An 18,319-nucleotide genomic window follows, 5' to 3' on the forward strand; every position below is an offset into this window, starting at 1 on the left:
GAAGTCGGGAACCCTGGATGACTCGGGAGATTGAGGCCCTGGTCAAGAAGAAGAAAGAGGCACATGACCTGCATAGGCAGCTGGGATGAAGTGAATATCTTGAAGAGTATAGGGGGTGTAGGAGTAGAGTTAGGAGAGAAATCAGGAGGGCAAAAAGGGGACACGAGATTGTTTTGGCAGATAAGGCAAAGGAGAATCCAACGAGCTTCTACAAATACATAAAGGGCAAAAGAGTAACAAAGGAGAGAGTAGGGTCTCTTAAGGATCAACAAGCTAATCTATGTGCGGATCCACAAGAGAAAGGTGAGATCCTAAATGTATATTTCTGATCAGTATTTACTTTTGAGAAAAGCATGGGTGTTAGTGAACTTGGGGAATTAAATATTGATGTCTTGAGGAGTGTGCATAATACAGAGAAGGAGGTGCTGCAAGTCTTAAAGCACATCAAGGTAGATAAATCTGCGGGACCTGCTGAGGTATATCGCAGGACGGAGTGGGAGGCTCGGGAGGAAATTGCAGGTCCCCTCGCCGAGATATTTGAATCATCGATAGTCACGGGTGAGGTGCCTGAAAATTGGAGAGTGGCAAATGTTGTGCCTTTCTTTTAAAAGGGCTTCAGGGAAAAGCCTGGGAACTACAGGCCAGTTAGCCTCACATCTGTGGCGGGTAAATTGTTGAAATGTATTTTGAGAGACAGGATCGACAGGCATTTCGAAATGCAAGGAGTGATTATGGACAGTCAGCATGGCTTTGTGAGTTGAAAATCATGTCTCACAAGTTTAATTGAGTTATTTGAAGGTGAAACCAAGAAGGTAGATGAGGGCAGTGCAGTTGATATTGTCTACATAGACGTTAGCAAGGCCTTTGACAAGGTACCGCATGGTAGGTTGTTGCATGAAGTTAAATCTCACGGGATCCAGAGTGAGGTATCTAAATGGATAGAAAATTGGCTTCTTAACAGAAGCCAGAGGGTGGTTGTGGAGAGTTGTTTTTAAAACTGGAAGTCTGTGACCAGCATTGTGCCTCAGGGGTCAGTGCTGGACCCACTGTTATTTGTCATTTATATTCATGGTTTGGACGAGAATACCGGGCATGGATAGTAAATTTGCAGATGACACCAAGATTCGTGGCATGGTGGACAGTGAGGAAGGTTATCTCCAATTGCAGCGGGATCTTGATCAATTGGGCCAGTAGTCTGACGAATGGCAGATGGCGTTTAGTTTAGACAATAGCGAGGTAATGCATTTTGGTAGATTGAACCAGCCAGGATTACTCAGTTAATGGTAGGGTGTTGGGGGAGAGTTACAGAACAAAGAGATATAGAGGTACCGGTTCATAGGTCCTTGAAAGTGGGGTCACAGGTGGACAGAGTGGTGAAGAAGGCATTCGTCATGCTTGGTGTCATCGGTCAGAACATTGAATACAGGAGGTGGGATGTCTTGTTGAAGTTGTACAAGACATTGATAAGGCCACACTGGTAACACTGTGTATAATTCTGATCACCCTATTATGATAAGGATGTTATTAAACTCGAAAGGGTGCAGAAAAGATTTACTAGGATGCTAACGGGATTTGTTGGATTGAACTGTAAGGAGAGGCTGAATGGACTGGGATTTCTTTCTCTTGAGCGTAGGAGGCTGAGGTCTATAAAACAATGAGGGGCATAGACAAGGTAGATAGTCAATATATTTTCCCAAAGGTAGGGGAGTCTAAAACTAGAGGGCATAGGGTTAAGGTGAGAGGGGAGAGATACAAAAGTGTCCAGACGGGCAATTTTTCACACAGAGGGCGGTGAGTGTATGGAACAAGCTGCCAGAGTTAGCAGTAGAACATAGAACATTACAGCGCAGTACAGGCCCTTCGGCCAACGATGTTGCCCCCACCAGTGCAACCAATCTAAAGCCCCTCTAATCGACACTATTCCAATATCATCCATATGTTTATCCAATAACCATTTGAATGCTGTTAATGTTGACGAGTCCACCACTGCTGCAGGCAGGGCATTCCACGCCCTTACTACTCTCTGAGTAAAGAACCTACCTCGAACATCTGTCTTATATCTCTCACCCCTCAATTTAAAGCTATGTCCATTCGTGCTAACCATCACCATCCGAGGAAAAAGGCTCTCACTATCCACCCTATCTCATCCTCTGATCATCTTGTATGCCTCTATTAAGTCACCTCCTAACCTTCTTCTTTCTAACGAAAACAACCTCAAGCCCCTCAGCCTTTCCTCATACGATTTTCCCACCATACCAGGCAACATCCTGGTAATTCTCCTCTACACCCTTTCCAACACTTCCACATCTTTCCTCTAATACGGCGACCAGAAATGTACGCAATACTCCAAATGCGACCGCACCAGAGTTTTGTACAGTTGCAACGTGATTTCCTGGCTCCGAAACTCAATTCCTCTCCCAATAAATGCTAACACACCGTACGCCTTCTTAACAACCCTATCAACTTGGGTGCCAACTTTCAGGGATCTATGCACATGGACACCCAGATCCCTCTGTTCATCCACACTACCAAATATCTTACCATTAGCCCAGTACTCTGCATTCCTGTTACTCCTTCCAAAGTGAATCACCTCACACTTTTTCCGCATTAAACTCCATTTGCGACCTCTCAGCCCAGCTCTGCAGCTTATCTATGTCCCTCTGTAACCTGCCACTTCTCTCCGCACTGTTTACAACTCCACCGACTTTAGTGTCATCCGCAAATTTACTAATCCATCCTTCCAAGCCATCATCCAGGTCATTAATAAAAATGACAAACAGCAGTGGCCCCAAAACAGATCGTTGCGGTACACCACGAGTAAATGAACTGCAGGATGAATATTTCCCATCAACCACCACCCTCTGTTTTCTTACAGCTCGCCAATTCCTGATCCAAACCACTAAATCACCCACAATTCCATGTGTCTGAATTTTCTGCAAAAGCTTACCATGGGGAACCTTATCAAACGCTTTGCTGAAATCCATATACACCACATCCACCGCTTTACCCTCATCCACCTCTTTGGTCACCTTCTCAAAGAACTCAATAAGGTTTGTGAGGCACGACTTACCCTTCACAAAACCATGCTGACTATCCCTAATCAAATTATTCCTTTCTAGGTGATTATAAATCCTATCTCTAATAATCCTTTCCCAAACTTTGCCCACAACAGAAGTAAGGCGGGGACAATTTTATCTTTTAAAAAACATTTAGATAGTTACATGGGTACGATAGCTATTGAGGGATCTGGGCCAAATGCGGGCAATTGGGATTAGCTGAGGGGTTTTAAAAAATATATATAAGGGTGGCATGGACAAGTTGGGCCGACGTGCCTGTTTCCATGCTGTAAACCTCTATGACTCTATCACTATGACTCTATAAGGATTTGTGGGACTGACATCCCATTGCTCAGGGATCAGCGAGAGAAGTAACAGGAGTCAGAAGAAAAGCAATTTTCCTTCGACATAACTGACGCCAATAGTAATGGGCAGAGTTTTTTATTCAAATACCAGTTTGAAACTATATTGTTGAATATTCAGTTATTATAAACACAATCTCTCATAATCTGCTACTTACTCCAGTTTCTGCATTTTACAGTCCGGATTGCTCAGAGCCACAGACAGCCGTTTTACTCCTGAATCTCCCAGTTTATTGTAACTCAGATTCAGATCTATCAGTGAGCGGTTTGTTCTGAGAGCAGAGGCCAGGTCCTCGGTACAAGATTCTGAGAGATCATTACCATTCAGACTGGAGATCAGAGAGAAAAAAATAACAGGAATCAGGGTAAATTCCCAGTGTTTTTAAGAATAAGATCATTAACAATAATAATGTACAGCGCGGGACATTCAAGAAACACAACTTCAGTTGATACAGAAGGCAAAATTCTATTGATGCTGTAAATCTGGAATATGAATAAATATGATGGAAACTCTCATCAGCTCAGGCAATATCTGTGAAGAGAGAAACAGATTTAGTTTCAGATCAATTCGCTGAACTTAGAAATTGGAAATAGCAGTGAATTAAATTGTTTTAAGTGACAGGGAGCTGGGGATGGGCGGGTGACAAGGAAAGAACAAAATGGAAGTGCCGGAGTGATCAAATGACAAAAAGGATGATCGTGAAAGGGAAGAGCACAGGGTTCTCATGTCCTTACCCTGAGTCACAGGGAGGGACATGGCATGGTCAGTGGCTCAGGAATGGAGTGTGTGGTGGGGTTGAAGATGGTGCGAGTGAAAGCTTTTTCACACTGCCAGTGGTTTGGGTCGGAAATTCACAGCCGGGAAGTGTGGTGGAGGTAGGTTAAATCGAAGCAGTCAAAAAGTAATTAGATGATTATTTGAATATAAACAGTGAGTGAGGATACGATAAAAAGGCTGGAGAATGACAGAAACTCCTAATGCATATTTGGTGAGCTGGTGCAGACACGATGGGTCAAATGGCCTCTGTAACAATTCAATGGCGATAATGGTTATAAATGTACAGCTATTTCAACTGGAAGTTGGCGATATTGCAATGTGGACAGTGTCAGTAGCCATCGTCCTCAATGAAATGTTAATATTTCTCTCCAATAGAGAGAGACAATTTGTTACATGTAGCTTCAGGGACACAACTTAGTAAACGTGAGGCAATGGGAGGAGATGGGACTCCATGAACACCACAGCCGGTACGAAGACCAAACCCTCAATATTAGCATCATTCTACATCACACTCCAGACACCAAACGAAACTAACTAACTAACTCCACACATAGCCAGAACGGGCACATTAATGTCTGACAGGTTAGGGGAATCTGTCCACTCAGGCAGCACAGGCAGAATCACAGAATTGTTGCAGAGCAGAAGGAGGCCATTCGGCCCATTGTGGCTGCACTGACTCTCCGAATGAGCAACTCACTAAGTGTCATTCCCCCACCTTCTCCCAAAACCCTGTGCATTGCAGAGCTTAACCACTCGCTGGAGGGGAAGGCGCCATTTCGGCGATGCTGGAACCAGATTAAAAGGCAGCCAGCGGCACTTTTAAAGGCTCTGAAGGGAGCAGTGAGGGAGCCCTGGTTAATGAACAAAGGGCTGAAATGGCAGAAGGCAGATTAAACTCAATTCGCTGACACTTCCCTGGAAATTCTCAAGGCTATATCGGTTTGGAGGGAGGTTCTGTTCCCTCAGGACTGGAGGAGGAGACCTGCCACATCACCCCAAGCAAGTCTAGATGGAAACTGCCGAGGGCCAGAGCAGGCAGCACGTGGCTGCAGTGAGGCAAAGGATCAATAACCTGATCTACGCGGACAAGGTGGGCGTTAAACCTATAGGCTGATATGTGAATAAGGATAAAAGAGAAATTGTGGAAATAATATCTCCACCCAGACACTGGCAATGTCCAAATAGCAGCATCAATCTTCAGGAACATGTCAGCCTCTCTGTGAAGGCTTCCGGCCAGTCAGCGATGACTGCTGCACTGCCAACACTGAGTGACCATCCTGGTGGTCCCATGATGGGCAGTCTGGCAGCACCATAGGCTTGTGTGTGTCTTTGATGGGTGAGTAACAATGGAAATGCATGTGCTTGTAGAAGAGGGCACACTGCGTCAGAGAATGAGCCAAGAGTGACAGTGTCTGGATAGTGTGATCCTTAAGCCAATGGAAGATGCAGTGCTGGAGCTGGGAGACCTGGACGCTTGGTGGGCAATCGCTGATGGTGAGATGGGTTCTCGATCCAGAGAGAGTGAATGAGTGAGTGATGGGCACAGGAGAGACTCTGCCACTGAGTCCATAACTTGGCGCCTGTGCGGTCACCATTGGTCACATGGAGCTCTGGGTGAGGAACAGTCTCCAGGACATGTTGGAATGTGCATTACCCTCTAACATTATTCACTCTTTCACAAATCAACAGCTGCCATGAGCGAGACACGGGCGTACACCTCTGAAGAGGAGGGGGGGGGGGTCGTCAGAGGATGGACTGTCATACTGTTCCCCATAACGTCCGCCAGAGCAGATATTGTCTCACATGAGTAGCAAAGGGGTTACAATCTGGCAGCACAGGGCAGCACAGACAAACTCGAGCAGCTGATGGAGGCAGCAATAGCTGAGTTCACTCACACTCTTGGGGGGAGAAGGGTGAGCCAGCTTGAGGAAGATGAAATGTGACTGGAGTCTTTAACAATGCAGCAGATACTTGAGCTGCAGCGTAAGATATTGTAACATCCGGTGGAGTTTCCAAAGGTTCTGTGTATCCATACACAAAGGACGGAGTATCAATCCAGGCCAGCAGTGTTACCATGTCTCAGGTATGAGCAGAAATAGCATCCTCCACAGAGAGATTGGTGACCTTCATGGAGAGTCACATCCAGCCTCTCACCCACAGGAAATACACATGAGCTGCATGTTCTCACCACCTCCATGAGCACCTGTGGAACACGGACGACGGAAGTGGTGGGAAAATGTCCCTGGAGTAACTTTCAGGACTTTCCAGCTGAGCAGCTAAGGTCCACTTTGCTCTGAATGGATGTTGGAGCTATGATGACGGAGACAACTCCAGCATCTATGCAGAGGACCCGCAGTTGGTCGGATCCTTCCAGGACTTCAGAAATCCGAGGACAAAGGCCACGTCATCGAAATTCTCAGAGGAGAGTGGTAAAGACCCTGCCTGTGGCTCAGCGGAAAGTGCGGGGATGGCGGTGGTTGTCATGGTGGGGTTGCTTCCTTGGGTTTCACAGGGTTATACTTTGTTGTTACTGGTCACTTTGTTATGTATGTATTTTCAGAAAATTCAGAGATGGAGCACCACTAAAAAAATCCTTCACCATATTACTGGGTCTTTAACAGTTCACTGGGAATGTGAGATGGGAAATACAGCACTGAATGAGGTCAATACAATTCCAATGCCTTTGTTTCATGTAGTGACGGCTCCAGGGAAATTATAAAACATTCACAGAAACAGCAACAGTGCTGGAGATGGTGGAAGATTTATTACACTGAATGGCTGGGTGAGTTAAGGTTCATGGAAAACATGTCTGTATCACTGAATCTACATCCTCCCTGACACATATTTCATGTCACTGGCATGTGGTCCATGGGGTTCTTCATCATGAAGCATCTGGTCAACATTGTATTGAATCACACTTTGTTCAAAGCTTCTCCACTCTAACTCCAGGTTGGATAGCGCACAGCACAACACCAGGACATTTGAGACACTCGCTGAGTGTATTGAATAGTTCCACGAGATCTATCTTTAGAATTCCTCTAGCCTACGCAATGGTAACACAATTTGTCCTGTCGCAGCTGCTTTTTCTCTCTTCTGTGACTGTGTTTGCGTTACACACAGGCACAATTACCCATCCCTTCAGTGGGTAGCGTTTGTCTTCATCAATTCGTTCATGGGATGATGGAATCACTGGCAATGCAAACACTTGCAACCCATCCTCAATTGCCCTTGAGAAGGAGGTGGCGAGCCATCTTCTTAGGTTCTGCAGAGCATCTGGTACAAAACCGCTAGGAAGGGACATCCGGGATTATGATCCCGCATCAGTGATGGAAAATCAATATATTTCAAGTCAGAATGTTGTGTGGTTTGGAAAGAAATCTGCAGCTGGTTGGTGTTCCATCCTTCTGATATCCTTGGCCATCTCGGTGATGGATAGTGCCTGTTTGGATGATGCTGTCTTCGGAAGCTTGGTGGGCTGCTACATTCCACCTTGTATGTGATAAAATACTGCCACTGTGCGTCAGTGGTAGAGACAGTCAATGTTTAGTTTGGTGAATGGCCAGCTGATCCAGTGGGCTCCTTTTCCATTAATGAGCTTCTTCAGTGTTTTTGAAGCTGCAGTCAATCCAGCAAGATGAGCGGATTCCTTCACACTGCTGACTTGTGCCTTGGAGATGGTGGGCAAAAATTTGGGAGACAGGAGGCGAGTTCCTCATCTCCGAATTCCCAGACTGTGATCTACCCTTGGCGCCATAGTGTTTACAGTTTAGTGTCTGTTCAATGGTCGCCGTGCGCCCCCACTACTCAGGATGTTGATGATCGAGGATTCAGCGATGGTGCTGCCATTCAATGTTAAGGGAATATGGTTAGATTCCCGTCTGTTGGAGATGGTCCTTGCCTCGCACTTCTGTAGTGAAACATTACTTGCCATTTATCAGGTTAAGCCTGAACGTTCTTCAGATCTTAAGACACGAGCTCTGTTGAAGAGTCATCCAGACTCGAAGGGTTAGCTGTTCTCTCTCCACAGAAGCTGTCAGACATGCTGAGCCTTTCCAGCATTTTCTGTTTTGTTCAGGTCTTGCTGTTTTTGGACATGGACTGCTTCAGTCTCTGAGGAATTGTGAACAGTACTGAGCATTGTGCAATCATTAGTGAGCATCCTCACTTCTGACATGATAATGGAAGGAAGGATATTGATAAAGCAATTGAAGGTGGTTGGGCTTTGGACATCACCCTCAGAAACTCCTGCAGTGATGTTCATGAGGCACTGGAACGATGACACTTTTCTGATGATCAAGAGCAGACTGATGGAGCAGCAATGCATCAGATTGGATTTGCACTCCTTTTTTTTCCACATTGTTCGGTAGATCCAGCGTTGTAGCTGAACTGGAACAGCTTGGCCAGGGGAATGGCTAGTTATGGAACACAATTCTTCATAACCATTACTGGGGTACTGCCAGGCTGACAGATTTTGCAGTAAGCAGTGCCTTCTGTCATTTCTTTACCTCACATGCAGTGAATCAAATTGTCATCTGTCATGCTGGGGACCTCAGGAGGAGGCGAAGATTAATCATTCTACTCAGCACTTCTGGCCGAAGGTGGCACTGATGCACCGGGTTCCCTCATCAGTAATGATGGAATTCTTGTGGCATGTTTATAGAATCATAGAATTCCCACAGTGTAGAAGGAGACCCTTTGGCCCATCGAGTCTTCACCAATTCTTTGAAAGAATATCATACCCAGGCCCTATCACTGTAATTCCACATATATGGCCCACTAATCCCCCTAACCTACACACCCTGAGACACCTAGGGACAACTTAGCATAGCCAACCAACCGAACCTGCACATCTTTGGACTGTGGGACAAAATTGGAGTACCCAGAGGAAACCCACACATACACTGGCAGAACATACTAACTCCACACATAAAGTCACCCAAGGCCGGAATTGAACCCTGGTTCCTGGCGCTGTGAGGCAGCAGTGCTTACACTGTGCCACCGTGTCGCATTATGTAACCGGCATGTCCAACATTTGTGGCATATCAAACACTATTTATGACTGGACATAGCAAGACAGCAGATCTCTGATCTGATCCATTGGTTTTGGTGTGATTGAGCTCGGTCTATCATATGCTGCGTCCGCTCTCTGATCTAGTGGCCGTGTGCTGGAGCTTCACCAGGTTCACATCTCATTTTTTGATAAACCCAAGTCTAATTTGGTAGGATATGTAAAGAAAAGTAGTCGTAGTAACACAGTACTGGTTGCTGGGTAAAGCCACTGTCTGCTTCCTATAAATGAAAAGGTACAGTTAACCTCTCCTGCCTGTTTCCTGTCACTCAGAGGACTTCATATCCAGGCAGCCTTTGTCTCTTTTAGTTCATGGTCTCCAACTTTGCTCCCAAGCTTATTTTGTGTCTACTAATAGCGGACAGTGTTTTTAAGAACACGAATTACTGATAGCAATGGTATATTTAGTATCATTGTGTTCTTAAAAACAATGTCCATTATTAATAGGGACATCATTCAGATTATTCTGCTCTGTGATTATTGCCATTGCCAGTTGAGCTGTGCCTTGAACTGCTGGGCTGTAAGCTCTGGAATTCTCTTCATAACCCTCCCCATCTCGATCTCGGCATTCTCTTTTAAGATGCTCCTTAAGCTCCGTTTAACATAAATTTGAGAGTGGATCCCTCGGGATGAAACTAATCAGAATTCAATGTAGTTTGTAATCTGCAATATACAGCAGTTATCTATGTTTAATCAAACTGAGAAGCCGACAGACACGAACATCTGTCATCGAAATGACAAATTAAACTAAATTGAACATGCAACCAACCATATCTGGTAATTCTATAAACATTTAATTGTTTTGTCCATCTTTTTTATTCTCATGAATGGTTTTGAGAATAATTATAAATGATTAGTTAAATCTTTCACTCCTGAATCTCGCATTTTCTTGTAACTCAGGTTCAGAGACACCACTGACTGGTTTGGACTGAGAGCAGAGGTGAGAATATCTGAGGCTGTTGCTCTCCAAACTGGAGATCAGAGAGAGAAAGATTCCAGAAATCAGAGTGAATCCATGGTGTTTAATACGAATGCTGACAGGAATGATGTGGAATGGTTATTAATGACACTACTACTGACAGTGATAATAATTTACAGTAAGAGTTTTAACAACACCAGGTTAAAGTCCAACAGGTTTATTTGGTACGAAATGCGATTAGCTTTCAGAGCGCTGCTCCTTCGTCAGATGGCGTGGATGTCTGCTCTCAAAAAAAAAAAATTTTTTTTGAGAGCAGATATCCACTCCATCTGACGAAGGAGTAGCGCTCCGAATGCTAATGGCATTTGCTACTAAATAAACCTGTTGGACTTTAACCTGGTGTTGTGAGACTTCTTAATATGATACAAAGACAGGCTCTATTTACACAGTAAACCGCCATTTTAATCCTCAAGCTGAATGTTGTTGAAGTTGAAACTTTTTCTGGGCCGTTAATTCCTTACCGTTATTCACAAACCCGGCCCCGGAAATACCCGAATACGCAGCGACAAACGGCAGTGCGCCTGCGCGCAGTAGGAACCGGGCCGCATCCTCCCGGAGTGAAGTTCGCGCAGGCGTACTCGGGGCGGCGAGGGCTGGTTTCCGGCTCGTCGATTGGTCAGCTCCCGGTCACGTGCTGTGAGCGGGCAGTGACTTCAGACCCCCCTCGCCAACCGCGCGCAGAAACCGTTAACGGCCGTGCCACGTGACCGCGAGCCGCTTTCACTGAGTGGGCGGGACCTCACTGCACCCTCATTCTCCATTGGTGCATTCTGCTGTCCGTCAAATGAACACAGCCAATAGGAACCCGCTCTATCAGAATGATTGGCAGCCAGAAAAAAACTCTTACTGTGTTTCCCCTCGTCCAATGCCATCTCCAAACAATAATTTACAGTGTCAGACTTCCACTGATTATTAACACAATCTCACACAGTCTGATACTTACTGCAGCTTTTGTATTTTACATTCTGGATTCCTCAGAGCCGCAGACAATAGTTTCGCTCCTGAATCTCCCACTTTATTGCGACCCAGACTAAATGCAGAAAGTGAGAAACACATTAAATTCAGATTAATGATCAGCAGGAAAAATACTGGATCTATTTTTGTGTCAGAAACTAAGCACCAGTGGTGAACTGATCAAGTTACGATATTATATCTCATCCAAGTTGATCTTTCTCTCCACCCTGTGACTGTAAATCTACATTCTGGACTATTTCTTTCCTTCCCTATGTACGTTACGCTTGGCACTAATACATGTGACAACAATAAATGAAATCCTTTCTGCTAAATGGAAAATATAAGCGTCAGCATTGAAACAATTGAACAACTCACTATCACTCGTTTGCCGACTGCGGCAAATCACTTTTACACCTCTCAAAATGTATATTTTGTCCAATTGTCCATGGGATATGGATGTCGCTGGCGAGAGCAGCATTTATTTCCCACTGCTAATGGCCCCTTGAGGAGATGATGCCCACATCCTGTGAACAAGCACGTAATTTTTAAACATGTCCCACATTCTGGTCTCATTTCCTGATGATCAGAATCACCCTCCTGAATCTCACTGACCCTGCAACGTTTCCAGAAATTCAAATCATTTCTGCTGTTACATAAATCCAGGATTTTATGAGAATTGTGCATTTTACTGAGAGTTAAATGATAAAGCTGTGAGAGTGGATCCCTCGGGATTCCATGTACTGCTTAATACCTCAGGGTGAGTTAAAGTTTGAAACTGTGATAACTGTTGCTTTAAGTTCCATCCCCTAGTTTTTATACAACAAGGAAAGATTATTCTACCATTAGAAAGTTGAAATATTTCTGATTGATTACTTTATAGGGGAGGGCTGTCTCCCGCTACATTCCACAGTAAACAGGCTCTACATTTTCTGCAGGTATGGCTCGAATTCTATCTCTGGGAATTACCAGGAGTTCCCTCTTCCCAGTAGATCCTCACATAGGAAACGGGTTATCCGAAAACCCTTTTTCATATCACTGACAGTTTGACTGGATATTTTCCAGCAGCAGGTTTCCTCATTCAGGAAATTCTGGTTTCCTCGGCTCAGATGTAAGCTCTGCAGTCCTGCCACATTTAGTTGTGAATGGTAGTGGATGATGAAACAACAGAAGGAGGAGGCTCCACAAATATCCAATCCTCATGACGGAGGAGACTCGCACATCAGTGCAAAAGATATGGCTCAAATATTAGTAACTAACTTCAGTGGCTGAATCATCCAGAGGTCCCCAGCATCACATATATGTCTTCAACTAATTCGATTCACTCCACATGATGTCAAGAAATAGCTAAAGGGAATGGATACTGCAAAGACCATAGGTCTTGACAATATTCCAGTAACTGTACTGAAGATTACTGCTCCAGATGTTGGTCTCTTCCTCGCCAAGCTCTTCCAGTACAGCTACAACACTGATGTTTACCCAACGTAGTGGGAAATTGCCCAGGTATGACGGTAAACAAAAAGGAGAGAACAAATCCAATCTGTCCATTTACCGCCCCATCAGTCTACTCTCGATCATCAGCAGAATAATGGAAGGCTAACGAGATGAACAAGTGGCACTTAATTAGCAATTAGCTGCTCGCTGACTCTGAGCTTGTGCTTCCTCAGGGTCACTCAGTCCTTAACCTCATTACAACCTTGATGCAAACACGGACAACAGAACTGAGCTCAAGATGAGAGGGGAGAGTGACGGCCCTTGACATCAAGGCAGCATATGACCACATGTAGCAAAAAGGAGCCAGAGAAAAACTGAAGTCAATGGAAATGAGAGAAAAACCTCTCTGCCGGTTGGATAACACCAGCACAAAGGAAGATAGTTGTGATTATTGGACCATCTACAAATTGTTATTCAACAACCCCCCATGGCCCGTTACACAGCACCTTCCAAACTGGTGATTTCTATGCCAAGAAGGAGAAGGGCAGCAGATGAAGGGAAACATCACCACCTGGCCGTTCCCTTCCAAGTTAACACCATCTTAACTTGGAAATATATCACCTTTCCTTCACAGTGACTGGGTCAAAATCCTGGGACTCGATTTGTCACAGCACTGTGGGAGCACCTACACCACAGGAGTCCCTAAATGTAATGACGGTAATATAATAATAAGCATAGTTGCTTTCCAAGCGGTCGATACGGGTTTAATTCCCAGCTATCTCAGTTTGTTGGAGTGTGTGAAGAGAGGGTCATCTCATCTCCAGGAAATCACGGCAGGAATTTCTCAGGGCAGTGCCTGATGTGCAAACATCTTCAGCTGCTTCATCAATTACACTTTCTCCATCATCAAGTCAGAAGTGGAGATCTTTGCTGATGACTGCACAATGTTCAGCACCATGCCTGTCTCCTCAAGAGAGTGATGCAGAACCTGAACTTGGGCTTGAACAATATTAAGGAAATGGCTAACAAGTGTCAGGTGATGGCAATCTCCACCAAGAGAGAATGCAGTCATTTACATTCAATGGGATTATCACCCCATGAATCCCCCACTATCAACATCTTGGGTGTTACCATTGATCAGAAACAGATTAGCCAGATCAATACTGTGGCTATAAGAGGAGGTTAAGGCCAGGATTTCTGCACAGAGTAACTCACCTCCTGACTTCCCAAAACATTTCCACCATCTACAAGACACATGTCAGGAATTTGATTGAATACCATCCACTTGTCTGGATGAGTGCAGCTCAAGATTCTGGAAGCTCGCCACCATCCAGGATAACTCCGCTTGTTGACTGGTACTCCACCAACCACCTTCAACATTCATTCCATCCACCACAGAGGTACAGAGGTAGCAGTGTGTACCATCTACAAGATGCAGTGCAACAACTCCCAATGGCCCGTTACACAGCACCTTCCAAACTTGTGATTTCTATCCCTAGAAGGGAAAGGGCAGCAGATGACTGGAAACATCACCACCTGGATATTTCTTCCAAGATAAACACCATGCTGTCTGGAAAATATGTTGCCATTCCTTCACAGCGACTGGGTCAAAACTCCTGGGATTCCCTTTCTCACAGCACTGTGAGCGCACCTACAAGAGTCCCTCAATGCAATGACGGTGATAGAATAGTCAGCAGAGTTGCTTTCTAAGCAGTTGATACAGGTTTAATTCCCAGCTATCTCTGTTTGTTGGAGTGGATGACGAGGGGGCCAAGTCAATCCAATTTAGTCAAGTCTGCGGTTCCAGAGTGGAACACAAGTGTTAAACATAGCTCAGCGTAGTTAAATGATCAACTGACCCTCCAGCCCTCAGCTAAGGGTTGTACGGTCAGTTGATCATTTAACTACGCTGAGTCGACCCACGCTGAATTCAAAAGGGAAATTGTAATTCTAATAGTGACACAGAAAAACTAAATTCATTCGATAGTTTAAAAAAAATGCCGTTTGCGACTGGCTTTATATTGCTGTGAATTGGAAGAGGCAACTGAAAAGGTCAATGACGGTTCTGCTGTTGATGTGGTGTACATGGATATTCAAAAAGCATCTGATGCAGTGACACCGACTTGTGGCATAAGCTCATAAAATAAATGGGAAAGTCGCAATGTGGATACAAAATTGGATGAACAATGAATAATGGGTATTTTTCGGGCTGGAAGATGTCTGCAGTGGAGAACCCGAGAGGTCGATATTGGGATCCTTGCTTTTCCCTGATATATATGAATGATCTAGGTATTTGCAGTAGAGAGGAAAATTTCAATCTTTGACCACAGAAATCTTTGAGGCATCGTAAACGGCGAGGAGGAGAGCATGGGACTGAAAAAGGGACCATGGTGGAGTGCGCAGATAGGTGGCAGAACAAGTTCAATGCAGAGACGTGTGAGGTGATAGTTTCAGGTAACATGCACATGAGGAAGCAATATAGAATCATTGGTAGAATTGTTCATGGATTGCAGGAGTAGAGGGACTGGACGTATATGTGCATTGATCATTGCTGTTAGCATAGAACATAGAACATAGAACATTACAGCGCAGAACAGGCCCTTCGGCCCACGATGTTGCACCGACCAGTTAAAAAAAAAAAACTGTGACCCTCCAACCTAAACCAATTTCTTTTCGTCCATGAACCTATCTACGGATCTCTTAAACGCCCCCAAACTAGGCGCATTTACTACTGATGCTGGCAGGGCATTCCAATCCCTCACCACCCTCTGGGTAAAGAACCTACCCCTGACATCGGTTCTATAACTACCCCCCCTCAATTTAAAGCCATGCCCCCTCGTGCTGGATTTCTCCATCAGAGGAAAAAGGCTATCACTATCCACCCTATCTAAACCTCTAATCATCTTATATGTTTCAATAAGATCCCCTCTGAGCCGCCGCCTTTCCAGCGAAAACAATCCCAAATCCCTCAGCCTCTCCTCATAGGATCTCCCCTCCATACCAGGCAACATCCTGGTAAACCTCCTCTGCACCCTCTCCAAAGCCTCCACATCCTTCCTGTAATGTGGGGACCAGAACTGCACACAGTACTCCAAGTGCGGCCGCACCAGAGTTGTGTACAGTTGCAACATAACGCTACGACTCCTAAATTCAATCCCCCTACCAATAAACGCCAAGACACCATATGCCTTCTTAACAACCTTATCTACTTGATTCCCAACTTTCAGGGATCTATGCACACATACACCTAGATCCCTCTGCTCCTCCACACTATTCAAAGTCCTCCCGTTAGCCCTATACTCAACACATCTGTTATTCCTACCAAAGTGAATTACCTCACACTTCTCCGCATTAAACTCCATCCGCCACCTCTCGGCCCAACTTTGCAACCTGTCTAAGTCTTCCTGCAAACTACGACACCCTTCCTCACTGTCTACCACACCACCGACTTTGGTGTCATCAGCAAATTTGCTAATCCACCCAACTATACCCTCATCCAGATCATTAATAAATATTACAAACAGCAGTGGCCCCAAAACAGATCCCTGAGGTACACCACTTGTAACCGCACTCCATGATGAATATTTACTATCAACCACCACCCTCTGTTTCCTATCCGCTAGCCAATTCCTGATCCAATTTCCTAGATCACCCCCAATCCCATACATCTGCATTTTCTGCAGAAGCCTACCATGGTGAACCTTATCAAACGCCTTACTAAAATCCATATATACCACGTCCACTGCCTTGCCCCCATCCACCTCCTTGGTCACTTTCTCAAAAAACTCAATAAGGTTAGTAAGGCACGACCTACCTGCCACAAAACCATGCTGACTATCACCTATCAATTCATTACTCTCCAAATAACTATAAATCCTATCCCTTATAATTTTTTCCAACATCTTGCCGACAACAGAAGTGAGACTCACCGGTCTATAATTCCCGGGGAAGTCTCTGTTCCCCTTCTTAAACAATGGGACAACATTCGCTAACCTCCAATCTTCTGGTACTATACCAGAGGCCAACGACGACCTGAAGATCAGAGCCAGAGGCTCTGCAATCACTTCTCTTGCCTCCCAGAGAATCCTTGGATAAATCCCATCCGGACCAGGGGATTTATCTATTTTCAGACCCTCCAGAATATCCTGCACATCCTCCTTATCAACTGTAATACTGTCTATTCTACACTTAGCAGGGCAAGTGTAGTCAGCAATTAATAAAGAATACAGCATCTTGGGCTTTACTGTTATGAAATAGTGTATGTTCGTGGGCATCAGATAATAATTCATGAGTTTCAGTTTAATTTGTGTGTCTGTGCTTGTGAGCTAAGAGAGGGCCAAAATTTTAATTTTGCTTCATGTTAAACAAAACAGCCTGCGGGTTTTTGGTTTCACTTTAAACTGTCCCTGCATTTTAATTTGAGGTTTACGACATTGAAACAGTTAGAGGTTTAAACAAATCATTACTTACATTCAGAGGCCCACAGTGAATGATAGAAGTACTGAGTTTCAGTTGCAACCATTTAACCCAAGAAGCAGGACGGTGTTCACAGAGGCTGCCAGGAGAGGCAGGGCAACGCATGCATTCAGAAAGCAGGACCCACAAGATAAATCACCGTCAGAAACCAAGAAGGAAATGAGGAATGGCAGGAAGACAGAAGTCAAACTGACAAAAAAACCTGAATCTGAACAAGCTACTGCTCCCTGAAGTTAAAGAGAGGAGCAGACAGAAGCTCCCAGTTAAATACAGAGTTGCTAGGTGCGGACAATGGTAAAGTTTGCTCACGAGAATCCAGACATCTGATATAATCCTAAAGTTGATGACACCTTCATACAGACTATGAAACACATTGGTGTACTGTTGGTATGGCTGAGTTTGGAGGAATAATGAAAGGAAACATTGAAATATTGGAGGGGCATCCTTGGTGAAGGCATCTGAGAGAAAGCGTTGTTTGGGAAAATATTCCAAAGGCTGCATTTTATTCTGGAGTGGAGCTTAGAGACACTCGTGTGGAAGCAAGAGTCCCAGTGAGACTAGTTTGCTCACAGTGTGACAAAAATTTTGGGGGATTTGAAGAAGAATCCACTGTAGTTACTTTGGTTGGCATCTGTCACTGAGTTTCAGAAAGTCGTGCATCTGACCACAGGTGGCTTGTTGGTTTACATTGACTGTCTACTTACTGAGAACATTAAAACATAATATCTATTTTGTAACTTGTGTCATCGTTATAGACCTGCTGACATCTGTGAAGTTAGATGCGGTTAAGTAGTGGTGCATTTTAGTTATTTTTTTAACAAAGGTTTTAGTCTTTTGTTAAAAGTTAATCGACTACTTTGTTATTCTGTTCATCTATATTTCTAAATAATAAAAACAAATAAAAGTGATGATCTACTGAGACTCTTCTTAGACCTGACTGTCCAGTAGTCAGATGGTATCATAACATTCTCAAGAGGTGCATGGAGTACAAGAGCAAGGAGGCTGTGCTGAACCTGTAAAAGACAGTTAGATTCCAGTTCAGCGCGTCACACTTCAGGAAGGCTCAGAACACATTGGAGAGAGTGCTGAAGAGGTTTACAAGATTGGCTACAGGGATGTGAAACTTCCGTCACGAGGATCGATTGGAGAGGTTGTTCTCCTTGGAAGGAAGAATGCTAAGAGGAGATTTTATAGAAATGTTCAAAATAGTGAGGG

The 18,319-nt window shown here is 44.5% G+C and overlaps 1 protein-coding gene across 1 annotated transcript in view; it reads right to left on the minus strand.

Moving 5' to 3' along the window:
• Positions 1-18,319, minus strand: part of LOC144482113 (NACHT, LRR and PYD domains-containing protein 3-like) — a 71,391-nt gene that overhangs the window by 34,960 nt on the left and 18,112 nt on the right. The window contains exons 6-7 of the mRNA XM_078201347.1: positions 11,187-11,273; positions 3,577-3,747 (exon numbers count right to left, since the gene is read on the minus strand). Coding sequence (XP_078057473.1) covers positions 3,577-3,747; positions 11,187-11,273 — 258 coding nt within the window. The remainder of the gene's footprint in view (positions 1-3,576; positions 3,748-11,186; positions 11,274-18,319) is intronic.

Source organism: Mustelus asterias (assembly GCF_964213995.1).
Source record: "Mustelus asterias chromosome 26 unlocalized genomic scaffold, sMusAst1.hap1.1 SUPER_26_unloc_18, whole genome shotgun sequence".
In the NCBI taxonomy this organism is placed as follows: Eukaryota; Metazoa; Chordata; class Chondrichthyes; order Carcharhiniformes; family Triakidae; genus Mustelus; species Mustelus asterias.